Source organism: Haemorhous mexicanus, chromosome 5, assembly GCF_027477595.1.
Source record: "Haemorhous mexicanus isolate bHaeMex1 chromosome 5, bHaeMex1.pri, whole genome shotgun sequence".
Classification (NCBI taxonomy): domain Eukaryota; kingdom Metazoa; phylum Chordata; class Aves; order Passeriformes; family Fringillidae; genus Haemorhous; species Haemorhous mexicanus.
This window is the reverse complement of record NC_082345.1, coordinates 12628526-12655222: the sequence shown is the minus strand read 5'-3', so window position 1 is coordinate 12655222 and position 26697 is coordinate 12628526. Positions and strand designations below refer to the sequence as shown.

General features: G+C 42.9%; 1 protein-coding gene across 1 annotated transcript; it reads left to right on the top strand.

Moving 5' to 3' along the window:
• FAM180A (family with sequence similarity 180 member A) lies at nucleotides 1-26485 on the top strand. Its single transcript, XM_059845927.1, has 3 exons — nucleotides 1-266; nucleotides 23128-23228; nucleotides 23532-26485. Exons 1-3 carry the CDS (start codon nucleotides 191-193, stop codon nucleotides 23871-23873), a joined length of 519 nt encoding a protein of 172 aa, XP_059701910.1. The 5' UTR covers nucleotides 1-190; the 3' UTR covers nucleotides 23874-26485.
• Nucleotides 26486-26697: the final 212 nt, after the last annotated feature.

Genomic DNA, 26697 nt, shown 5'->3' with positions numbered 1-26697 from the left:
CTGGTCCCGAGGAGACTTGGTTTGGGAGAGGAGCTGTGCGCTGACTTCAGCTCTGCTCAGAAGAACAGGCAGGTTCTTCTGCAAAGGGGGAGGGGGAGAGGAAAAGCCATCATTTATTCCTGAAAAGAAAGGAGCTGGGAAAATAAAAAAAGCTACTGAACAGCTAGACATACGTATTTTAAAGAGAAGGATGCTTTGGAAGACTCTGGTGCTGCTGCTGTTCTATTACAGTGCTTATGCCACTGTGACCCACAGATGGAGCAGAGGTAAGATTTCAACCTGAAAAACTATTTAAGAGAAAAATTTGAGTTGTAGATTTGGTCTCAAATTATGTTGCATTATACATGTGTGTGTGTGTATATATATATATACACAATTATAATTTTTTCCCTCCAACTCTGGAATATTTTTTCTCCGTTAAACAGGTCAGCTAAAAATATATAGATAAATTTAAAAAAAATCACATGAATAAGGGCAAAAAGGTAAAATGATATACATATTCTATTAGAACAAAAATATATAAAATATCCCAAGAACCAAAATTACATTCTTGCACTTTTCCCTTCTTCTTTCTAATTTTTCTCCTACATTAACCAAATATATATATATATATATATATATATATATATATATATATATAGCTCATGAAACCTTAAAGTGAAAGCCTGTGCAGTCCCAGGTGGCATAATCTGCTCTAGCAGGAAAATACCTGGCAGTGGTAAAGCAAAGAATGCCTGGATTGTGCAAGGTGCCTGGGAATGCTGCTACCCTACCCTGGCAGGGAAGCTCAGATAACACAGGGGAAGTGACCTGGTGTCTTATCAGGCTTCAGCTGCCAGTGTGACAATACACAGTTGTGACATATTTGTAATTTTTTTAAAGTGTGACAGCAGCATATGGAATGTTTGGGGACTATTGGATGGCACAGGAGATGCTTGCTTCAAAGCTAGTGATGATGTCCTTTCCTTTTTTTGGTTTTATTCTCTCCTCTGGTATTTGGCACTGGTTCAGGAGCTGCTGGAAGTGGCGAAAAGAAACACCTCCCAATAGATTTCTTTGGTTCTGATATTGAGATGCACAGACATTTAAAGGAACCAGAGTCTGCTAAAAAAAAAATATAGAGCATTTAAATGCCTCTCTCCCTACTCCAGTCTCCTCATCAGAGCTGGTACCATTCCAGTCTGACATTTGGGTTTTGATTTTGTAGGAGAGGGAATTGTTGAGGGAATTAATGAAGAGCTACACAGTCCAGCTCAGGCTGCTTAATTTTTCCTTACAATGCTTAATTATTCCTTTCAAAAATCCCTGGTAGTAGGAGCTTACTGGCAGGGCTTTGACCTGGGGCTCCCCATGGCAGGTTCTTTCTACAACTTTTTCATCAGACTCTTGGCTGATATTGCATGAGTCATTGTACCTGCATGTACCTTACTTGTCTCTTCTGCTATAAGACTGGAAATAGCACCAATATTTGCCATAAGATCCTGTAATTCTGTAGGTAAGAATTTGTTGTTCCAGGGGTGACACAAAAATGTGAGAAAATCAGAACTAGATCTGTATATATTAATTAAAAAAACCCACAGCCCCACCCTTTGGAGGAATGATGTCACATTGTCTAAGAAATGGAAAAAAAAATTAAGAAAAAGGAGTTCAATTTTATGTAATGATCACTATTCAATTTAAGGATGTCCTTCACTTTTGCTAACACACTTATTTTAATTAAACAACATCACAACCCTAAAAGGAATTCATGCAACTATTAAAGTTCAATTTTAATCACCATGAATATTTAAAGAAAAACATGAGAACTCTATTGTGCCTTTTGGGAAAGTAGATTTTTTTTTCAAGCTGGAAGCTCTAGCACTTATTTTTGGAGGGTTCAGAGGGAAGAGAAGATTCATTCCCTGCTGTGATAAGGAGTTCAGCTGTCACAAATAGAGTGTGCAGGCATTTTCTGAGGAGGAAGCCAGATTTCTTTTCCACATCTTCTGGGACTGTTCTGCTCTAAAGATGTTTTAGAGGCATGGGTCCTTCAGCAATAACTACTTCAGTGAACATCCACTCCCTTGAACTGTGTGTCAGCCCAACCAAACCTGCAGTACCTTGAGAGGGTCCAAGCACTGTCTTCATTTTTGAATTGCTTACAAACCTAGGATAAAATTTGAGTACTGAGCAATGACACATTCTTCTGCACACTCAGAGCTCTTCCCTCCCTCCACAAATGACAAGTGAGTCTTGTTTAGGTTAAACTTCAGTCATTTAAGTCTTATCCAAGTCCTGATTTGAGTTTTGCAGTGAAAAGCAAAGACAGATCAGCATCTGGTCTGAGGGAAATGAAAGACAGATCTGTGTATCATCTCCATGTTGATTTGTCATCCAGATTGTTTACAAACAGTAGGGCAAAGGTCTTGCTTTAATTGTTGCAGCTGTTGTTTGCAGTAGAAATGAGCAGTCAGTATTGTATACAGCAATGTCTGGCTGTGACCATTTTTCCAGGGGAAGCACTGGGGCAGCCTGGGATCCCCAACCCTTGTAACCAATCATTCAAGCTTTGGCTCAAGAAGAACTCAGGCATGAGAAAAGATGAACACACTTGTGCTGACTGGGAACTCCCAATTCCCTTTTCCCTTTGCTTGTTAGCATCAATGAGTGGGGGGAAAAAAAAAAAAAAAGAGAAGAAAAAGCATTTCTGGCAGGAAAACAGAGGGCTTTATTCATTCCTTTTTCTTTTTAAACTGCCTCAGCCTTTTGCATTAAAAATCTCACACACACTTCTCAGCCTGCCTTGATGGAGCTGTGGACACAGGTCCAGAAGTCACAGGCAAGACTTATTCCCTGGGATGGGTGTGCTTAAAATAACAAAGAAAAGATCCTGAATGATGATGAAATAATTTTCTTGTCATCACCTTAAGTTTCCTTGAGCCTTTTGTAGTCTTAGCTGTGTGGAAGTATCCTCTCAGATTTTGTGAACCTCCTGTCTAGGGAAAAAAGGCAAAGAAAAAAGGTAATTAAAAGTCTCTACTGACTAAGTATTATTCCCTATGCAATGGCAGAGGTGAGGTTATATAAATTCTTCAAGTTCCAAATAAGAATTACACATCCTAAGAGATGTTTCTTCTGAAGAAACCAAGGAACAAATCCTGGGTTTTAACAACAAAAAAAGCAAAAAATCCCCTTCCATGCAGCCGTGGCAACCAGTGTCACTGCTTGCTGGCTGCTTCCATCAAACTTTGAGTAGTACCAATCCACTGGAGAGCAGAAGCCAGCCTTATGAGCATTACAAGAGTTGTCTGCTCCCTGAGGAGAAACCCTAAGGCAATCCTTACTGGCACATCTCAGCTGGTGGAGTTTATTTGCTGTAAAGGCTGCCTGATTCTAATAAATGGGACACACAAACAGTAGCATTCTTGCTGTGTGTTCTCTCAGGGTGGGAAGATGCAGATTTCTTATGGTTGTGGCTTTTGGACAGTGCAGGAGCAGCTGCAAGAGTGAGTTCACCCCTCAGTGGAGGCTGGAAAAGGAAATGTTAAAAAACACAAAATAAGAAGGTAGAATGCTTTTCACCCATCAGTGTCAGAAGGATATTTCAGCACCACAGAGGTGTCATGCTTTTGGGGAGGTTTTGTGCTGTTCCTTCCAGATCTCAAAAGCATCACTGTCCCAAAAGATCTGTCTGGTCCATGTGCACTATTTTCTACCCAGTCTCTAGTGGCTGGTGAGAGTGAAATGGCTGTTTGAGAGCACCAGGGGAACAGTCTGCTCTCCTTAAAGGTTTTCTGCAGGAGGAATTGCTTGAAAGAACAGAAGGTCCATCCTCTTTATTTTCCCCACAATATTGGAGACTCTTAGTATTTGCTCTGGTGTGGTGGGAGCTCAGTTTGTGGGTTTGGTGGAGCAGCTGCTGCCTGAGCAACTTTGGCCTGCTACTCCTGCTTGTGGGCTTAGCCTGAGCAGGCTGGCAGCTCTGCAGGGCCAGGAGAGGGAAGACTGTGTAGAAGTGTAGAAGAGAAAGTGTAGAAGAGAAAGAGAGACTGGTTGTTGCTTATTGTATTTATGTTGCCCCCAAAGGAAGGAATGATGAATCTGACTCCATGTTCTCAGAAGGCTAATTTATTATTTTATGATACTGTATTATATTAAATAATATTATACTAAACTATACTAAAGAATACAGAAAGGATACTCACAGAAGACTAAAAAGTTAATAATGAAAACTGGTGACTCTCTTCAGAGTCCTGACACAGCTTGGCCCTGATTGGCCAATGAGTGAAAACAACTCACAGCAGAATCCAATGGAACAATCACCTGTGGGTAAACAATCTCCAACCACATTCCACATGAGCAAAACAGAGGAGAAGCAAATGAGATAAGGATTTGTTTTCCTTTTCTCTGAGGCCTCTCAGCTTTCCAGGAGAAAAATCCTGGGTGAAAGGGATTTTTCAGAGAATGTGAATGCCACAATTGCTAGAAAGCCAGCCAGTACTTTTGTAAGGAAGCACTTTTAATATGTTCTAATCTCTCTGGTCATTTGGTTGCTGGTGATCTCTGCTGTGTGTGCAAAGATTGAGTGCCTCAGAAATTAGAGCATGCCCTTTATCCCCACTCCTTTTCTTCTTATTTCCCTCTCTTCCCTGCTGCATCTCATGTTGCATCCCTATAGCCAGGCACCCCCTGCTTGAGCAGCTTCTGGGATCCCACCACCAACAGTAACTCCTGGGGGACTTTTTTAGCTTGGAGAGCATGAGCAAAAGGAATGAGGCCTGAACACAGCCTGTAATTGCAAGAAAAATGGCCAAACACATTGAGGTACCAAGGGGTTCTTCAGTAAATCAGGTTATGGTCTGTGTTATTTGATATGTAGCAAGGTTTTCAAAGATCTGGTCCAAGTTTGAAAAGAAGTTACATCAGCTGGTCCAGCTACCAGAATTTTTTAAATTGTAATGTCTATCCAACTTCTAATTTCTGTAAAGACTTTGTTCTGCAATTCTTTAAATGTGCAGAGCAAATGAAGGAGACTAAATGCTAAGGAACAGCACCAACTCTGTCTAAGCCTGGCTGTGAAAAGAATGTTACTTCTTATGAGCAAAATGCAATATTTCCCTTTCCTCTGGCTCTCATGTGATCACTTGGAAAACTGCCTCAATTGCCCCAACTTCCCTGCTTGTTGGGCCCATCCCAACAACCTCACAGGAGCTGCAAAAGGTGATTGATCTCCTGAAGGGTTTTTCCCACCTATCCAAAGTCTGTTCCATGAGTCTGACCAGTTTCTGGGAATGCATGTTTGTGGGCTGGAGTGCCCTGATGCAAATTATTTCTGCACCAAATATTGCAGCTCTGTCTGGGAGGAGATGAAGGCATCTCCTAAAGAATGTCTGGAGAGGGATTTTACTAGTTTTTAGTTTTTTAGTTTTTACTATTTTTTACTTTTAGTTTTTACCTTTTACTTTAGTTTTTACTTTTTTTTACTAGGTTTTTTTTTTTTTTAATAGTTATTAGTAAAGCTGCTTGGTGTTTCAAAGGTAGCTGGAATATCACAGTCTCTGAATGGATTTAACCATGGTAGGATGAATATCCATTTAGGCAGGGCTGTGACTGTAATCAAAATCCATTCTAACATGTCCTGATTCCCCAAATGCTCCTTTAGGACCAGACTTAATTAATTTAACCTGCATGGAGGATGATCCCTGAATCAAAATTCACAGTGGATACCTGAACCTGAAAGACATGCAAAGGCTGCTTAAAAAAAAAAATAAAAAATCAAAGTTTCCAATTTCTACTAGGGCAAAGATGCTAAACTCTGATGAGATCAGAGGGAAGATAGATTATGGCAGTTTGCACATTTTAGTTTAGATCACAGATGGATTTTGTACTCTTTAAAAGCAGTCATGCTGTTAGGAAGGAAGGATCTAAGTGATTCTGAGACTTTATTCACCACAGGAAGCAGCCAAAAAATGGCTAAAGCTTACTGCTCACACAGTAAAAGTTAAAGAGAGACAGGAACTAGACAGTTTTGAGGAAGCCTGAGTAAACAACAAGAGGATGACACAAGAAGTAAAGCTGTTTTCTCTTTGGTATGTCTTAGACCAAATGAGATCAATTTGCTGAAAGTGGCACCTGTAGAATCTTCCTGGTGGTCCCAGTTCCACCCCAGGACTGAGGACTGCCAAATCAGTTTGCTGCCACTTTGGTCATCTTTCTCAGAATTCCTGCATGCTGTAGTGTCACACCTGTTTGCCCCCGTTCCAGGGGTGGAGCTGTCCTGGGATCTGAATCTGTTTGCACAAAGTTCCTCCTGCCCCAGCAAAGCCCAGCGGGGAAGCACCTCCTGCCCTTGAAGCCCCTGCTTCCACTTTCCCCTGGAAACATCTCCCTGGTCCTCTCCCCTAACAACCATCCCACTGCTCTCAGTGCCTGTGGACCAGGCAGTGTTCTCTTCCAGGGGTGAGGCAGCACTGTGGTGAATGAAGCAGCTCATGCAAAGACTGTAAACCACTCTGAGACCCTCCTGCTTACCTTAACTGCTGGCCCAGACACCTCAATGGCACCTGGCTGTTATAGGAACTTCTTTGAGCTTAATTAGCTTTTGGAGGCCTATAACACACCTAAGATAGCTTAGCTACTTTGGGAGGCATAAAAATTAACAGGATGGCTTCTGTTGCAGAGTTGGAAACAAAGAGGTTTAATAAAAGGGAAAATAACAAACAGAATAACTGAGTTAGGTGTAAGAGGTTTTTGGTTCTGGTAAAACACTTTACAAAAGCAATTAGTATCTTTGTTCTCTTCTTTTTCTATTAAATTGCCTAGGTGATACGTTTTGGCTTTTGTCGAATTAGCTATCCTTAAGTTTGAGGTGAAGTCTTCTGAGTCTTGTAAAGTGTCTTTTCACTTAATCGAGGAAACTTTTAGGCTTCTTTCCTTTTAAGGAGACAAAGAATAGTTTTATCACTCTGTCAACAAAAAACACATTCCTACACCTGGCATTATGCAAACACACAGAATAAAAAAGAACCTGTCCTTCTCCAGAGAACTGTCAGTGTAATTAAGGAGAGGAAATATTAGCATCCTTTTTAGTTGTGAGACACAGAGTCATTAAATGACTTGTCCCAGATCCCTTCAGGATGGCTGTGTGTGTATTTGGTCCTGTGTATTGTTAATAGCTGTGGTTATTTTATTTTTCAATTCTGTTTCTGGAGCATAAAGTGCTTTTTCTTGTTTTCCTGGGGTGGATCATGCCAAATCCAGCAGGAGAGTAAAGACTTCTCACGCAGAAAGGAATCCTGTCAGAAGCCCTGAATGGTACAGTCTAATTGGAAGGGAAGCCAGCAGGCCTTAATGAACATCACCAGGCTGCAGGGCTCTGATTATTCAGCTGGTGACAGGCAAGATGTAAATTGCTGAGGTAAAGAACTGAGCGGGGCAGCAATTAGCTCTGCAGCAGTGCCTGTGCCCGGGTTCAAGGCAGGGCAGGACCCACAGGGCAAGCCCAGGAGAGGAGCTGGGGACTGCTCACAGGCACAGCCAGGGCTCTGTGAATGTCCCTGCAGCCCAGGGCTCTGCTCAGGGGAGCTGAGTCCATCCAGGATGCAGAGAAGCCAACTGGATACATGGACCTGGCTGCAGCAAAACAGGGAGCTGTGGGAGTGTCTTGGTTTGAAGGGCACAAACCTGGCCCTTGCTTTAACTTTAAAAGCACTTCAGTGTGCAAGCCTGCATGACAAAAGTCAGCAGTAGTTTTTCTGCTCTCAGGAGTGAGACCATAGTTCATTATCTGAAATTTTGTTGCCTCGCTTTTTAAAAATCTTCCAGCCCAAATCAGGTATTTGTTATTTAAAGGGTTTTTCAGCAAAATGGCACTGGCATGGGTGAAGGTGATGGAGGGCCAGCTGTACAGAGAACAGATGCTGGGAAGCAGAAGTGGAAATGTATCAAAGCATTATTGTATTTGCGGGTGCCCTGATGAAGGCAGGAATGATGAACCTGACCCCATGTTCTCAGAAGGCTAATTCATTATTTTATGATACTGTATTATATTAAATAATACTATACTATACTATGCTAAAGAATACAGAAAGGATACTTACAGAAGGCTAAAAAGTTAATAATGAAAACTGGTGACTCTCCAGAGTCCTGACACAGCTTGGCCCTGACTGGCCAATGAGTGAAAACAACTCACAGGAGAATCCAATGGAACAATCACCTGTGGTAAAAAATCTCCAACCACATTCCACATGAACAAAACAGAGGAGAAGCAAATGAGATAATTATTCTTTTTGTTTTTCTCTGAGGCTTCTCAGCTTCCCAGGGGAAAAATCCTGGGTGAAAGGGATTTTTCAGAGAATGTGAATGCCACAAAGTATCATTAAAAGGGAAAAAAAAAAAAAAAAAAGCAACTTGAGAATAAGCTGCAAATGACACTTGTTATTTAACACAAACCAAAAACCCCAAGGCGACGATCATCTCTTGGGTTTTCCCTCTGACTGGAAGGGAAGAAAGTCAGTGCAGGGACCCTGTATGTCTCTGTTGAGCCTGTCTCTCAGTACACCCAAATCCTGTTCAATTTGGGAGCCGCAATGGCAGCTTTATGGTCTATCCCCTACAGCATGCTTGCTCATTCAGATACATTAGGCCAGTCCAGATCTGCAGCACAGGCTGTGGTGTTCCCATGACCAGTCCTCAGCCAGCTCACCCTCCCTGAGTGCTCCAGGCTGCTGCAGTAACCTGTCTGCACTTCTCTCCTGTCCCCGTGCTTGCTGCAGCACAGGCTCAGAGTCGGGCTGGAGGCTGAGAGTGGGAGGAGGAGAGAAGCAAAGTCAAAAAAGCTCCACTACTCCCAGTTTCCACAAACATTCCTTTCCTCTGGTGAAAGCATATGTGAGGCCTTTCCTGGCCCAGTTTGCTGGTTAGGTTTGGCAGCCCCCCAGTTCCCCTGAGAGCAGCCTGCATACCACTGGGCCTCTGGAAATTCCTCCCTGGCCACAGGGAAGCAGGTCAGGAGCCAGGAGCCAGGCTCCAAACCACTGAGTCTCCCTCTGCTCAGGAGGAGCCAGGTGAAAAAAGATGCTGAGAAAGGGAAAAATAAGTTGTTGAGTGCTCAGAAGTGATTTGGGAGGAAATGGGACAGTGGAAGGACAATGCTTCAGTCTCATGTTGGTGACCAAACTCACAGGGTCTTCTGTGACACCTGCCTGGCCCCCTTGGCCCCTGGCAGGGCACAGGGGAAGCAGAACAATTCAGATAGGCTCAATTGTAAAGAGAGCAAGGACTGGATGTGGATATCTGCTGCAAGCCAGAGCATTGGGATTTAATAATCTCCATCCATTTGGCAGGTGTTGGTGTGCCACAAAAATGACCTTGATGCTTCTGATCTCTTCTCTGTCTTGGGAAGAGCAGAGACTTTCCAATCTGGCAGGGATTGTTTGAGCCACAGAGAGGGAAACAGAGACAAAGGCAAAGGACAGATATACTGAGAAAGAAAAGGGTGGAGGTAAAAATGAAAATGGTGTAAAGGAGGGGAAAAATGAAGATAAAGGAAAGGTGCAAAGAGAGAGAAAATGTATAAATATGGATGGGAAATATTAAAGTGCACCACATCAAGATCAGAGTAGCATTGTCTCCTTTGTCAGCATGGTATGCATCCTCACTTGAACCCACACTTCAGCAGATGCCCATCTGTCACAGCTGGTCTCCATCCTTACCCATCTGCCTCTCAGGCTCTTGGAATGGCTGCTTTCCTTTGGAGCTGGCTCTGCCTTTTTCTCATGTAAGCAGGACTCAAGTTTACTTCTAGTCCCCAACAGGCTCGGGATGCTGAGCCTTCCAGTCTGGGCAATTGACCTCTAGTCACAGTATAAAAATTAAAGTTACTGCTACTGAATCATCAGTGTGGCAGGATTTCTTCACTTTTTTAACCCCTGCCTTTGATCTTCTACACTATGTAGGCAAAAAGACTCTTGCCACTGCCCAAGAAACAGCCTGTTTTTTGTTCCACAGAAGCTGCAGGAACCTTGCAGTTTTACAGGACTGTGGAGTACAGCATTTCCCATTAACATCAGTCATAAGAAACAGCACCACAACTGCACAAGTCCTTGTAGGTCCCTGTCAGTCCCTGGAGGGATGGATCAAGTTTTGAAAGCCCTCAGTTTCCTCCCTGGTTTTCATAATGCTCACAGCCATGACATTACATTTTTGTTTATGCTTGGCTCTGAAGAAACACAAAGTGTTTATTGAATTTATTTATTAAGCACAGATTTTATGTCTCAGAGAAGTGTTCATGTTTAAAGCCCTCTTTTAAAATAAAAGACATTTAAAATATGCTTCATTTTTTATTTATGTAATTATTCATGGCTTGGCACTGAACAAACTCCATTTCCAGTTAAACACTACTTGTGGACCTCCTAATATAGTACAGCATGTGTTGAGTGAAACCATCTATTTTTCATAGTTGCAGCAACTTCTGTTTTCCTAGATTACCATGCCAATTTGGCAGAAAGTTTTGGAAGGTAATAGTCAATGATAAAAATGTATACACTACTTGTTCTGCTGCTTTCTACTGCCAGGTTTTTAATAAACAGAACTCAAAGGGGCTGTCCTGTACTTAGCAAACATAAAGCTCAGTTGGGTCCTCACAAAGGAATGAGGATAGAAAAGCATCCAAAGATTTTTCCACACTAGGCTATCCCATAGCAGGAATCAGATGCAATCAGCAAAAATCAGATCTACCAGCCCCAGTTAGGCCCAAGTGGCAGGGGACACCGTGTGTCTGCCCTGTTGGGCTCTCCAGCAGGAGAGGATGATGATGATGATGATGATGATGATGATGATGATGATGATGATGATGATGATGATGATGATGTGGCCCTGTTGACACACAGAACATCTGGCAAAAGCCAGGGTGAAATGAATGGGCATCACAGCATCTGATCTCTGCCTAAAACCATCCTGCTGTTCTGAGGGAAGACAGCAGCCTCTTGGCTCAGGCCTGGGCACTGCTGCATTGTAGGGATGTAGAATCCTGCAGGAAGGCAGAGAGCAGGGTGGAGATGTTTAGCAGAGGGACTGAGAGATGGGGCAGTCACACAGGCTGGGCAGTAGTGTTGCCATGGTGCTGCATTTTCCATGTTCACAGCAGGGAAGTGCTGTGGGCATCAGCTGATGAAGTCTGGTTTTGAAGAATCTGCCTGGTAAATACCTAAGTGTTAGGGATACCATAACCAATTGTATTTCCCTAGAAAGATGCTCCTTTTCTAGCCAGAAGCTATATTTTGGGAGCAGGCTGCTGGACACTTGCTGGGAATTTCTGGATGCCCTGAATGACTAACTGCATGTGCCATAGCCCATCAATCCATCACACACCCAGTTCTGTCAGCCCCGCTCCCTGTGTGTGCTGCTCACAGCCAGTGTGCTCCAGCCAAAGGGAATGCCAGAGCTGGATGCCAAATCCTCCAAAGGAACACAGAGGGACTCTGAAGTAAACTATCACCATCAAGACAAAGAGCTCAGTTTCTGCATGCACAAATTCAGCAGTGTAACTAACTTGTCACATCTCTTAAATACTCCCTTTCTATTTTCATGATCAAAGATGGAAATGTGTGTCATGCCCAGCTGGCTTTTCACACCCACTTGTGATGTTCCCCCAGGAGCTTTTCCCTCCTGGCTGAATTCATGCTACCAACCATGATATGATATATCCTCTGCTGGACCTGAGGCTGGAGCTCATCACCTCCTGGATGTCTGCCCGCTGAGGTGGAAAAGAGTGCCAGTCCTTCCCACTGCAGTTCCAGCTGGGAGCAAACTGTGCCTTTCTGAGCTGTTTCCAAAGCCCAGTGCCTTTCCCTCTGGGTGCTTTTGCTGACAAATTAACACATGTATTATTCAGGCAAAGTTATAAATCACCTTCTGAGCATTCCTTTCACAACAAACCAGTGTGCTCAAGGCAGCCTGTCTCTGTAACCCACCTCAGTGGTTAACAACTACTAATCCAAGGAGCTCAGCCATGACAAGCTAGTTTTCATTCTCCTTCATCCATCCTTAATCCTTGGCACTCAGAGGTCAAAGCAGAACTTAAAGATTAATGGGGCTAGCATTTGGAATTATAAATAAGGAGATAAGCTGTCCCTGCCTTATTTTGTGGCCATACTTAATGTCAGTCTACCCCTACAAAGGACCTCCATGTTCCAGCATCTCAGACAATGATTACCCTAACTTGACAAAAGGAAATCATCTGAAGATGATGTAAGGGGAATATCAATCACATATTCATAACCAGGTGGTGTCTGTAAGCTTACGTGGGAGGTCACCATCACTAAAAAGCTGAGGAAGATCTGTCCTGCAGATATATCACATGCTGAAGTCCAGCTTTGGCATGGAGTGAATCTGTAGGCCAAAGCAATAGACATCGGACGAACCAAAAGACTTTTCCCTAGCAGGATGTAACCCACACACAAGCAAAACCTTGCTAAGCAAGCTCATTTCTTTATGCAAGCTTCAGAGTCTCAGAGGTAGCAAGGGGAAAGCCCAAATGTAGGAAACAACAGGATGAGATTTATAATGAGTGTCACAGCATCTTAATTAAAATGCTTCTCCACAGTAACAATGTCTTCACACACAGAGGAGTTAAACCAAGGAACTGACTCCCAGCTGGTTTCAGTCAGCAGCATGCTAAAGAGTTTCGTGGAAATCAGGCCTTCCTCCCTTTCTCTAAATTTATTCGTCCTAAATTTAGAAGATGAGGTCGTTTTTTCCTTAAACATTTACTTACATTATTTTCCCATAAGCCAAAATCTATTTTATAAGTTCAGATCAGATGGCTCCAGAAGAGAGTGTACATTAAGGAAGAAGAGCACTGAATCAAATACATCAAATACAAATACAAATTGGCAGGAAGCCACTGGGAGATGGCACCTGGAGGGGCAGGGACTGCAACAGTGAAAGAGGTTGAGAGAGGTTTTGAATTTCCATCAACTTCAGGCACAGCTGTCAGCATTTTTTGCCTTTCAGGTCTCTCTCCTCAGGAAACAGGATATTTGGTTATTCTGTTGGCTGTAAGATTTCTGTAACCCCGACTCTGCCGTTTCTGTCTCCTCTGTGATCCCAGGCGTGTCTTTCACAGCACAGGGCTCTCTGTGACCTGGCTGCCAGCAGAGCAGCATCCCAGGGCTGGTGGTGCCAGCTCAGGTCATCTGAGGATCTCACCCACAGTGTCCAGCAGCCTTTAACAATTTGCAACATTCCAAGTTTTAGCAAGGCTTTCTGTATTTAATGGTGAATCCAGTTGTACATCAGTCTCAGCTTTATTTCAGCAGATCTTGAAACCTGAAAGATCTTGAAATAGAAAGGTTTTAGAAGATTGGAAAAATGTCAGTTTTGTAAAATGGAAATCCCATATGTGTGTTTGTGAAATGGGGGATGCAGCTATAAACCCAACCCATTTTACATTCATCCTTTACATTTCTATGCTATGTTTATGGCAATATCACAGAGATTGTCTTGGCCCAACATCACATCTGCACACATTGAAATCCACTGATCAGGTTTAGTGGAGGATTATATTTGAGCTTCACTAATATTTCAATATTATATCCACAGAGAAGCAGACATTAACATAAGGGGGCCCAGACATGCACACAGGTGGGTACTTGACAGAATAGATGTCTTCCCATGCTGATCCTCACTCATCTCTTCAGGAGAAACATGTGTTTGCCCTGACTCTCACTAGGGATATAGCCCAGCTTTCCATCCTTCATGCTCTGCTTATGTAACAAAGCAGCTGTAGCAGTCCAGTTCAGAGACAAACCTAAATCCATCTTCAGGTCTTGAGTCCCTTTCTCAGACTTCTTACTTTTATTGACACTACTAGAAATCATACAATGATTTGAAAAGGCATGGCCTCCAAAGAATAACACATTTTTTTTTACAAAAAGGACCCAGTACCCCTATTCTTTTTGTTTTCTGGGCAAGGCTGATTTATCCTCTTTCTCATCCAGCACATATTCATGTCATTAAGAAAACCCCAGCAGGTGCATTGACATTTGCAGCTCAATGAGCAGCTGGAAAGGCAGCTGGGGTTTCCCTGCTTTTGAAGAGCAAGTGAAATCCCAGAGCTGAGGAAGCAGAAAACTGGTATTTATGTATTCAACTTCCTAACAATTTATTTCAATTTGGATGGGGATCTGAAGAAAAGGAGAAGACATTTCTGGTTGTTTCCAGTTGGAGTGAGAAGATACGGTCAATCTAATGTTTATTTCTCCTCAGTTCTGAGCTGTGATATTCATACTTAGTGAGGATGAGGAGTACCTTGTTGTTTCACGTGTATGAGCTGTTTGTACATGGATAAAATAATGATAGTTGGCAATCAGATCAGAGACTGCTCCTAGACCCACTGTCAGAACCTTGAATTTGTTTTCCAGTTGAAACCATTCACAGATGGCTTAAGCAAATAATTCCAGGGTCCCTGGCATTTCTGAGCTGTCATGTGATCTTGAAAAAATATTCATACTACTCCCTGCTAGGTCTGTGGTTCAAACTGGACCTTTCATTCTTTTCTCTTCATCCAGTCTGGGAAAAAATTTTACATATTCTTCCTGCCAGTTGAATTTCCTCTGTTAAAGGCTCAGTGGGTGTAAGCATAGAAGGGGAAGAAGTGTTTGGAGCTGATGGTCCTGCAGCCAACCCTCTCCTCTAGCAGCAGCACTGACTACCCTTGTTGAGGTGGCCATCAACAACAACAAAAAGGATCTTATCCATCTGGTGGTTAGATCAAGGGTGTGCAGGCATGAGGAAGAGCTTCTGCTTTTCCTCCCAGGGCTGATTTCCTTAGGTCATCTGAGGACTTGAATCATCACCAGCTACACCAGGAACAGAGCACGTCTGCACTGGGAGTTTCTCACACGTAGAAATGCTGCTGGCGTAGCAGATGTGTTGTGAAGTGAGACAGCTAAAAACCAGCACTGGTTTTTTTGTTTGCTTTTTCCCTTCATTCACGACCAGGCAGATTCCTGGCTTAGCTGCCTGTGTGGCCACACAAAGAGGTGTCAGCACCGAGGGGAGGAGGGAGGGCCGGGCAGGAGCTGCCCCTTGCAGCTGCAGCTCCATTAGGTCAGGCTCAGCAAAGCCCTTGCCAGGCTGTCACCTCTGCCTGCCAAGACACAAAGGAAACCCAGCCATTCTCAACTACGGAGTGAATACCTTTTCTTCGTGCCCAGTGACTCAGCTCCGAGGAAATGCATACCTGGGAGGTGGTGCAAGGCTTGAGCCCAACCCTTTGGGCTCTGCAATGTTGATATAAAAGGGGCAGAGAACTGGTGCCCCTTTGGTGTTGTGAGAAACAACTGCTCACTTTGAAAATTTATAGAGGTTTATTAAACCTTAACAAAAATACAACAAAAGGACTATATAAGGAAAAATTCACAGCTCTGGGACCTGCCCTCATGGGCATCACACAGCCCGTTCATCTTCAACCTGGATGCTCAGTCTTTTATATGCCTGGGGGTTGCATCAGCCAGCCCTTATCCCTCCCAAAGTCTGTCAGTCAGCTCTTCTTTGCCATTTATCAGTGGAGACTGCTTGCTTGTCACTGGATTGGAGGTCAGGTGCTGCCATGTTGCACCCCCTAAGCACCCCCTGAGCTTTTCCATTCCCAGCTGCCCCATGCAAGGGACACATGTGCAGCCTCCTTTCTACCTGGCCTAGACAGCCCTGGCTGTCTGATGGCAACAATACAGGGTGGAAAGGGAACCGTGGGGAGAACAGAGGACATCTAAATTACAATAACATAACTGTACATCACTAAAGTTTTTCTTAATATTCACACAATAGTTATCTTTCAATTGTGAGAGCCAGTCATCTCATTATTCATCTCTTGGAGCTGCTGCAGTTCTGTCTTTTCCAATGAAGTAGAGCTCTGGCTTCATTTGTTCTCTCTCCATTGCTCAACAGCTGAGGCAGCTGCTTCATTCTGCTCCTTGGGTGTTTCTGCACAGCTCAGCACCAAACACCCTGCTGTATTCCTTCCTTCCTTCCCTCCCTCCCTCCCCTGCTGCCTCCTGGGAGAAATGGCAGTAGATTGGAGCATCGTTTTATCCCTTTGCCTGTTCATTTGTAGGAAACTAGGAGATGTGACTTGGAAAGTATTTCAAATGTGTTTAATTAAGACTTCTTGGTGTCTTTCCCTTGGATCAGAACCATTGTGAGCAACTCAGACAGGGAAGGAGAGGTGGCTCTGCAATGAAGACAGGAATATAAAGTACAGGTCCATTTCCTGAAATTACCTGTGTTACCACAATTTTTTATTGCCTATGAGTTAAACCTGTGGAGCAGGGTTGATATTTCTTTCCTTTATTGCTGCCCTTCACTTACACAGTTTTTGCCATTGTCTACTCCCAGTTTGTGCTAATAAAGCAGCAAACTGAAGGATAAGAAAACAATATATTTCACTTCTTCTTTCCTTCAGTTTCTCTGGATGCATTTTTTTCTCTTCACACCTTCTGCAGTGACTTTACTGTAGCATATTAAAGGCCTCTCCTGGCTGACTGGAATGTTTTCTTATGAGCATAAATAATTCCAGGTGAGTACCCCTCCTTATCACACCAAGGGAAGAATAAATAACACACTATGCATTGTTTCAGCCTGGGAACAGGTGAAAATGCTGCCTAATGGAAATTCCATATGAGGGAATAAATTCTCAGACTGTTTTAGTTGGTTGGTGCTCATGATATCTTTGAAACCATTTCACTTAAGTCATGAATGTAAATATTCTCCACCTCTCACAAACACAAGCCCAGGCAAACCATTTTCTTCTCTAGCAATATCCATTTCTGCAAGCTTGATGGTTTTTTGGTCTTTCTAATACACCTTTGCATTTCTTACTTGTGCCAAGTAGCTAGACAGGCTATTACCACTCTATTTTTGGATGGGAATTCTGTTGCACATTAATCTAATCTCACACATCTCAGGTCATTTATGAAGGGCAGAAGTTTTATGGTAGGAATGGGTTTTCTTTTATGCAACTGAGACACCCTTTCAGAATGTGTTTGTTTCTTAAAAGGAGGTAAATTAGTAAAATCTAACTTACTTTGAAAAAAACTGATAATATGTTGCACTATGGAATTAAATACAATATGCTATTAATTTTAAGTGTTTTAAAGCTGGGTTTTTTTTTCCTAAGAACAGTTTTGCCTGTTGCCAACTTTTGTAGGGAGATCTACTTCCTACATCTTTATTAACAGAACTTTTCAAGACGAAGCTTTTCCTTTAACCATTTTTTTCCTTAATAACTAAATATGATGGTTATGTTTATTCTCACTTTTAGTCAACAGTTATGAATTAAGTTTAGCCTTAGGAGCTAAGATAGCAAGGATGTGAACTGAGGGCAAAAAGAGGCACATTGTCTTGGTAGCTGCTTTTAAACATGTGCTAATTCATGCTGGTTTGTAGTTAAAATGTTCTCTCCATCTCACTGCTGTGTTCTCCTAATGGCGTTGGGATTTAATTCCCCAATGATGGAGATTTAAATGTATCAAAGTTGAATACAAGTCCTTGCATTGCACTTGTTGTCATAGGAGCTACTTATGTCAGTAACTGCAAATCCAGACACAAGTTTCAGATGCTAAACTGTAGCACTGCAGCATTTTTATCTTGTCTTTCTAGGATTTTGTGTGTGTTTCCCCCTATTTTATCCCCGTTATTCTTCCTCCAAATCCCCAGCCTGTCAATTACTCCTGCACTGGGACAAAGTGTTCAGTGATTTCTAATATAGCAGTTTTGATACAGAGAAGCAAAAAAAAGAGGGAGTGTAGCCAACACTCATGTTCTGCCCTGGCAACAGCTGCAGGCCCAGGACAGGGCAAACACCTTGCAGATGGTGAATCTGCATCCTTCTGGGGATGAGCCAAGCACAGGACAAGGAATAAAAAGCATGAAACACATTAACCCTTTAATAATCCTGCCCTTTTTGTGATTTACATTGCCACTTTCACTGCCTGACACACCTGTCACAGGTTAACATCCCCCCACCCTGGTGTAAGTGAAGTTTTGACACCACTGCAGAATGGTCAAGGTAAACATTTTCAAGGTACTTTCAAGGATATTTCCCTGTTAGCCTGAGGCAGCAAATAGGGAATAGTGAATTGTTACTCCAGCAATAAAGAAACTCAGCATGGACCCACTGAAGTTTCATTAGACAGAAACAAAATTCTTTATGTATAAAAGATACTTCTGGTCTGTGTGCAAGCCCTCAGAAGTAAGGTTATCAAAGAGAAACATGAAAAAAAAGCTTTTTCAAGTGTATGCAAACTTTGACACTCATGTCCTCTTCTCTTCTGCACAGCCTGGTCAAGGAGAGTTCAAACCTTTGCTTCCCACACAGTTACAGAATCATCCAGGAAGAATGGGCCAGGCTGGGAGGGAGCACAGTGGATCACCTGGTGCCACCTCTCTGCTCAAGCAGGGTCATCCCAGAGCACATGGCATGGGATTGTGTTCAGACAATTTTAAATGTCTCCAGTGCAGGAGATTCCACAACCCCTCTGGACAATCTGCTCCAGTGTGCAGTCACCCACACAGTAAAGAATCCTCTTGTGAGCATTTCAGGCATTTGCCCTAAAATCCAAAACAACAGCTTCTGGGAACTGCCCAGCAGTCTCTGCAACAGAATAGATTCACTCAGCCTGGACCACTCATCATTTTTTGCATGGCATTAATTATAAAGGCTAATGCATCTGCCTATGCAATCACTTTATGGGCAGTGCTAAGTTTTTTTTTTTTCTTTGGCAAAAACTTGAATCCATCTTGAAGAATCAAATCCTTCTTGTTCCTCTGCTCCTCCTGTCCTTTATGAAAGGTGTCCTTCACCAAAGGTGTCCTTCTGAAGCAATGAGATAACTCTTCTCCATGCCTCTGATGGCAATCAAAATCATTCCTTCTGAGTCATAACCCCAATTAAACTGTTCATGCCCTGGAGCCCCGGGGAGCTGCACTTGCTTTGGAGCAATGGTCTGCACCGGGCCCAAATTGTGCTTCACACCTTTTCATAGGGGAAGAAAAGGGCATGGATGATGCACAAATAACTGAGAACTCCTGCAGCTATGTTCTGTGCTTATTGAGCAAACACAGCGCAGGAAACAACTGGGAAATAATGAACAGATGCATGAACTGGAAAGCAAAACTAAACATCTGTACCCTCACCAATCAAACTGCAGGGAAAACCTGGGAGAGGATCACAAATATTTACCACACAGCTAATGAAGTGCAGAAGATTCTGGCAGAATCTCTTAAGAGAGATGAAAGCATCTTTAAAATGAGGCTATTGTCAGCCTCAAATGTGATGTTTTGTTTAAGCCATAAAGATGCTTTAGCTAAGTGGTTAGAAGCAGGTCAATGAGGTGGCAAACGCAGCTTTTTTTTTTTTTTAAGAGCCTGGGTAGTCTTGAAGGAGAGTGGAATTGAGTCAACAGAGCAGTAGGAGGCTGGATGGGCTCCTGCAGCAAGAAGAAATGGAGATTTCTGTGCCAGTTTTGAAGGGCACTTTTAACCAGCCTTAGCAGGAGAAGTGTGGGCTGCCTGCAGTCTCCAGGCAGAGGCAGTGGTGCACTCCAGGCCAGGCAGGGCCAGGCAGGGGGGACTGGAGAGAGTGGCTGTGCTCAGATATGCTGCTCTCTCTGACCCACCTCCAGCCCCAAGCAGGCAGCAAGGCAGAACTCCCAAGGCCTCTTTGCAGAAGGGATTTGGAAGAGGATGAGCAGTTATATATAGATATATAGTAGAAAATGTTTTCAGTAAGGACAATGAAAAGCTTATTTTCCTAACTTGTCTCTGCAAATCATAAGGTTTTTGTTATATGACTGACCAGCCCTTAGGACAGAAGCAACCCCATCTACATTGGAGATATCTTAACACATTCATAAGAGAAATAAAAACAATAAATAATTGGAGACTCTCCACAGACCTCAGAGATCACTTGGGTGGGCCTTCTCTGTCAATGCTAATTGGAGATGTCTGCTGCTTCTTGGCTACTGCCATTGAAATGAACTGGCTGCATTATGAACATAAAATCATGCACATCACTCTGCATCTCCAGTTGCTTGAGAGATTTATAGAGAAGTCCCTTGGGAAAGAAATTAGAAAAGAGTTATAAACTCTTCTACTGTTCTTTGATGTCCCTGGACAACTCATGACAGAGATGGAAGTAAATGCAGGAAGAAGTAAAAGTCAGCAAAAAGCTTCAAGTGGAATTTGCAATCATTAAATGCAGAAACTGACTGAAAACCTTTCTGTATCTCGGCTGTTGTACTTAGCTGACACGTGTGTTAAGTCAGTACAGTGAAAATCAGAGTGCTTGCTCCAAGTGTTCATACAGACTTGGAGGAACTCATGAATTCATGGAGAGGACTGTGGAGGGAGTGAGGGTGGAAGGATTTCACTACTGAGCAGGAAGGAAGAGAAAGGAAGAACTGAATAAAATGCAGATCAGGAAAATCAGATAACCATGACAAATACAAACGAGCTCTGAAAGACACTCTGAGTAGAGTCTCTCAGAACTGTAACAAACTTTAATATGTTTTGGGAACCAGATAATGAGATCACGGAGTCAGTGCTACAGAGGCTGGTGTGCTTCTGATACACATAAAAATCCCTTCCCGCCACAGAGCAGCCCAAACCCTTGTCCCTTTGAATCTTCTAACAAACCCTTCTTCCTGAGGTGTTACTTGTGACTCAGCAAGTACTGAGTCAATAGTGTGGCATTCATTTTTGTGGGAGTCCTTTGCTGAGGCTTTTCTGGGTGAGTGGTGATGGGCTGAAGCTGGTGGCTCCCAGCTCAGCTCCATGGTGGGAATCTCTGCTTGGATGGAAGCTTAAAAGCAATCAGTGTGATGACAAGAAGCATGACAGCTCTGAAGCAAGGTGCCACAGACACTTTTTCCGTGGCTCAGGGGATATTTGAGATGTAAACCATCTGCAGATATAGAGGTACTCCATGCTCTGAGGCTGTTTTCACCAAAAGGGCATCTAAAAGCTAAAAGGGATAAAAATGAATAGTTGCCATTATGGACTGGATTTCTGCCAGCTGCTAAGTAATTAGAGTTTTAATTGCCCAGTAATAAAAGTTTTAATTACTCAGCAATTAGTGCTTGAAGTTTCAAGTGCTTCACACGCACTCAGTTGCATCCTTAAATTGTCAAGAGCAAAAAGTGGAGTGGCTCCAGTGTGCCTCAGCAAAGCTCTGAGCAAGAGAGGGGAACATCAGGGATGGAGCAGCTATGCCTGAAACCCTTTCTAACTATTCTAACTACAGTGTGTTTGTTGCAATTCAACAAAACACTTTTTCCCTAGCTAATTTAAGGCCAAAATACCCTTTGCATCATCAAGTTCACTTCATACCTAGCATTATCGGGATTCATTTTCCATATGCAGGATAATAAAGGTCCTGAGGCTCTGGTTTCTCCGTGCTTTACCAGAATTTAAGTATCATTAACAAGCCAAACTGTAACAAAGTCAGCAGTTGGCAATGGTGCAGGAAGCAGGGCTGCATTTAGGCTACAGAGTCTGGAAGAAACTGCATATATATGGCCTGCTTGGGTAAACTCAAAGAGGCAGATTGTCTGATGCACCATGTAGACAGACAGTTGGGACAGCTTTGCCATAAAATAATTACAGTTGCTCCGGCCTTTTTTTTTGTTTTGGTTTTTTTTTTGTTGTTTTTTTTTTTGTTGTTGTTTTTTTTTTTTTTTTAATGCCCAGAAGAGAGAGAACTTTACATGATGTTCAGGTTTTTTTACAGGCAGCATGCAAAATCCATCACAAGAACTTTGGCAAAACCAGGCAAAATTGATTTAGTAAAAACGTTTCATGGAAAAAAATCTGGTAGAAGAAGGGTGGGTTGAAACTTTCCAAAAATTCAAAGTAAGATGCATGTTCTATTCCATGTTACTCATAACTCTAAAAAAATCTTAATTTTGACAGAGGAATCATAATGCCTATCAAAATTTGGGGAATTTGTTTCCTTTTTTTCTTAGGCTGGTTTCCAAATTTATCTGTTGGCAAATAGAGTTCAAGTTGAGAAGTGAAGTTTATGGGAAACGTGCCAACAGTCACATAAGCACAAGTTAAAAAAAGAAACCCTTCCTATTCCTGAATATTAGAAAAAAATCCAACAAATTCAAATTATGATTACCCAAACATCAAAATAGAAATAATATACAAATAGTAATATACAAATAAAACATTAAACAGAGTTTTTTTCCCTTCTGCTCTGAAAGTACATGTATGGTTTGTAACCTGGTTAATAACTCAAAGCATTTAGGTCTTCTCTAAAGCAGCATCAGATGTTTTCTATACCCTGGACTGTCCAGGTCGCTGATTCCACACATGCTCTACCTCACTGGGGTGCTGAGTTCAGGGACTGTACATATGTTTCCTGTCTCATTTCCCTGTGACAGTATAGTGCACTTCACTGTGGTGAACAGATACCTGATGGCAGCAGGCTCTGTTTTTTCCACTTACTAAAGTAACTGGAAAAAATATTAAAGTCCCACTAAGCTGGGATTCACCTCACTGCCTGGTTGTAGCTGCCTTGTCTAAGCTGGTAACAGGCTCAGTGAAGTGACACAGACATCTGGGTGAGTCACTCCTTCCAAGTGTAAATGCCCAGGACAGATGAGCTGGTTACTCTCTGGTGGATCCGTCTCTAATAAATAAGGAGAGATCAACTTTTAGGCAATTGAAACCAGGAGAAATGTAGACTCTCAGAAGCATGACAGTAGAAGAATGGACCAAGTAAAGTAGGTTTTGTTGAGCATCAGTACTGATTTCCCCTTTCAGATCCAGGAAACGGGCCTGTATTTCAGACAATGTTAATGCTGCAATTATCATTATTCTTTTCCCCTCTGATGGTGCAACTCAGAGTCCCAGGCTTGGATAACAAAGCACCCTGTGTTAGGCACCCTATGGATCCAGCTCACCTCCATCCTTGGTCAATCAAGGTCGGAGCAATCCCTGCCAGACATTTCATTTACAGTCAAAGGCCATACTGTACAGTAAGATTTTGCAAGAGGCATTTTGTTTTACTTGATTCTACTGCTGAAAAATGCTACTTTTGGCACCTTATGGAGCCTCTCTTTTCCCATTGCTGTTTTCCAGCTGTGCTTTTCCCAGCTGCTCAGAGGTTCAAGAGGTCCTCAGCTGCCTTCCTCAACCCAGTGTTACAGAACTCGCTGGAAGATGTGGTCCTGCTTTATGAGGTTCAGTATATGGTTCCTTAAGCCTTAACCAAGACTGGGGGTACTGCCCACACTGGGGTTATCCGTTACCTGGCTTTGTGTCACTTTTATTCATCCCAGCAGTAAACCCCTGGCTGTGTGATAGCTCACCAGAAAGGTGGGAGCACATAGCAACTTTCTGGTCTTTCCCCACCTCCAGACAGTGCAACTGTCTCCATTTGACAAAAAATTAAAGACCCAAGGACATGTTGTTAATTCACATGCACTCTGTCTAGAGTCTCTTGGAGAAAATAAATAGCTTTCTGTGTTCTGATTTTGTACCAGTTTCTTTTAGCTGAGCTTGACATTGACAAAGGTCAGAGGATCTCCATCAAAGATGAGGAGCTGGCTTCCCTGAGGAAGGCTGCTGAGTTTGACACCATCTGCAACGAGATTATCCCCAAGAGCATCACAGAGATCCGCAGGCTGAGCAGCAGGCTGTCTTCCTACCCGAGGGTCCTCAAGAAGGAAGACTTTGAAAGGACAGTGCTGACCATGGTCTACACGGCCTACAGAGCTGCCCAGTCCCAGGGGCACCAGAAAGACACTTGGGCTGAATCCTTTGTCAATCTCTACAAAGCCCTGAAGAACGACTTGATGCTCCCATACAACAAACAGCCCTCATAGTGGAAGGGGAGCAGCAGCTCGGCCAGCTGCTCTGGCTGGTGAAGGACACCTTGTAGCACGCCCACCACTTTATTCTGTCAAGAGTTTCATAGCCTGCTTCGTGAGAGATTGTTCGTTTTCTGGCTCCCTCTTGTGGAGTCTGCTTTCTAGTTCCGTGCTAAATGGTGAAAAACATCTTCAGTCCTGAGAATTCGATTTTTGTGCTGGCTTGGAGGCACCTTCTGTGACAGGAAAAGAAGGCAGTTTGGTGCACACCCAGACAGACCCTTGTTTCAGGCAAACCCTCGATTCATCCTCTGGGTTTCCTATAAGCAATGCATAAATATACTGTGCTTGTGCTCACATGCTGCTGTGTAGGTGCTGCAGAGTGCTGCTTTCCTAGCTGGGGAAACAAGCTCGTGTTCTGGCTGACCAGTAAGAGAATATTACACAGGGATGAAGGCCTGCTGTAAAAAGGAAGAGGTTTCATAACTGTCAGCCTTCAGAAATCATGCCACATATTATCTGTTCCAAATGTTCTCATAAATAAGCACCCTCTGATTCACTTTATTTGGCCGAGCCAGTGTTTAATTGCAATAACATTTTCAGAAGACAAAGGGTATTGTGAAGACCAGCAGCACACAATGCCTGTGAACGTATTCCCCGCTCCTTGAAGCTGTCCTCCCAAACACTCTGCAATCATTCTTTCATTGTTTGCACATGACTTTGCTTCTGCTGCTTGGGTTTTTTGTTTAAAGGAACATGTATTTGTCCTCAGTGGAATCCAAGGCAAGACAAAAGCCCTATTTAATTTAAAAATGACACATTTTTCCTGGTTCTATCACTTGAACATAGGCCATCTAAACCTATGCTCCAGAATCCCCCTGAGGCAAGGGAGGAAGGTGCATTAAAACATACCTGGTGCTGAATTTGGCACTGTGGCTCTCTTTTTTTAACAGTAAATTGTATATTCATTTCAGTATCCTTGTGTTTGTGTGTGTGTGTGTCCGTGTTCATGCATGTGTGTGCACATGAGTGCTGAGTACGTAGAAGAATCCCAAATTGTTCAGTCAGTGAACAATTGCATCTGACCACTTGGCAGAAAAGGCTATTTACCAATTCAGTGGTGCAAATTATGAGTTTGGGACCAGCAAAGGAAAAACTGTAGAAATACTGCAACCAATTATAATGAACTCCCAAACAAGTCATGAACGAAAAATAGACAGAAAAAGGAGATCTATTTTGTCAGAAGGATGACTAGCTATCAAAAATCCAAACTCTTCTAAATCAAACCCCCTAATGTTTATGCACAGGAGATACAAACTCTGTTTTTCTATTGATATTAGAGGTGCTTCTGCTTCCAGGCCATGGGAAAAGAGCTGAACATTTATTTCATGCTTTCATAGCATCATTCTCTGTTTTTCTACTGCATAATATATTCAGGATGCAGGTCCAAATCACAAACCCCCGAGACTAAAACAGACCTAAGGATTCCAGCCCAAGTTCTGAACCACGTTTAACTGCTATTGCATCACTTGAGCAAAAGGAATTAATTCTTCTCTGTCCCTTAACAGGGGTACTGCAAGGATTGGAGCTGAAAAGAATCCACCCAGAAGCACAGCAAAGAGCACAGTGCAAGCAGTCAGAGCGCTGGGTTTGGCAAACAAGCCCAGTTTGTGGGTTTGGGGAAGCACAGCAGCCTTGGGGCAGTCTGGCCATGGCATTAGTAGCTGGACAAAGGGCTTATAAAAGACAGACTCAGTCTTGTTTCCCTCAGGAGTTTCTGGATTTTTGTGTGTACAAGTTTGCACGTTCATTTAGACACACAAATGTGTAAGTGCGCTTTTATACCTGGAAAATTTTGTTGGCCATCTTCAAAGCCTGTCTGGCAGATGGCAAAGGAAGCTGCAAACTTCAGGCACAAAGCTGTGGGCCACAAATATCTCTGTCTCCTCTGCTTGCACACACAGAGCTCAGCACCCCCAGAGCAGCCTTGCTTTCCTGCCCATGTGCCCTTTGAGCCTCAGCTTTAACACTGATGATCTGCTTGTGATTTCTTCCCCCTTCCACCCTCCATGCTTTATGAACACTTGAAGGGGAAATGCCACAAAGTGCAGCTCTGCCTTTCCAGCTCTGCTTCTTGGTTCCCTGAAACATCACTTGCTGGAAGGGCCTGGAATAGGGCAATTCATGAATGCCTCACAGCCAGCTACTCAAGTCTGCAAAAATCACAAGAAAGAGAACTCGAGCAAATATTAATTGCTATCAGAGGACTAGAGCAAATAGTAATTGCTGTCTCACCAATCAGAGAAATACCTCCCAGCCGTGGTCCTTGCCCCATAACAGGACTGCCCAGCAGAGTTTACTAATCATAACATATCCCATAAAAAAGAATTACAGATAATTTTTAATATCTTATAATTCCCTATGGCATACATACCTTACCATACTTACAAATTGGTAACTGAAACATTTGTGTCCCCAACAGAAAATAAAGGTTTTATTACTTTGTTTCCCTCCTTCTTTTACTGTGTAATGTAAGAAAGAGGTTTATTCCTTGGGAAAGTTCTTGGACTGCCCAGGTTAATTTAACAGAGACTCTCAATGTAATAATAAAAACATTCTACATAAAAGTCCTTGCCTTTGCATTGTATTGATTTCAGCAGTAGTTTTACTATTTTGCAACTTCAGCTTGAGTAATTGCTTATCTCAGACTGTGAAACTCTACAGGGAACTATGGTACTGGAGAGAAGAGGGAACAGCCCTTCCCTCTGAAGGAGAAAATAAACAGAAATGAGGGTGCCTCCTTTTTCCAGGGCTCAGGTGGGAAGGAGCACTCTGCCTT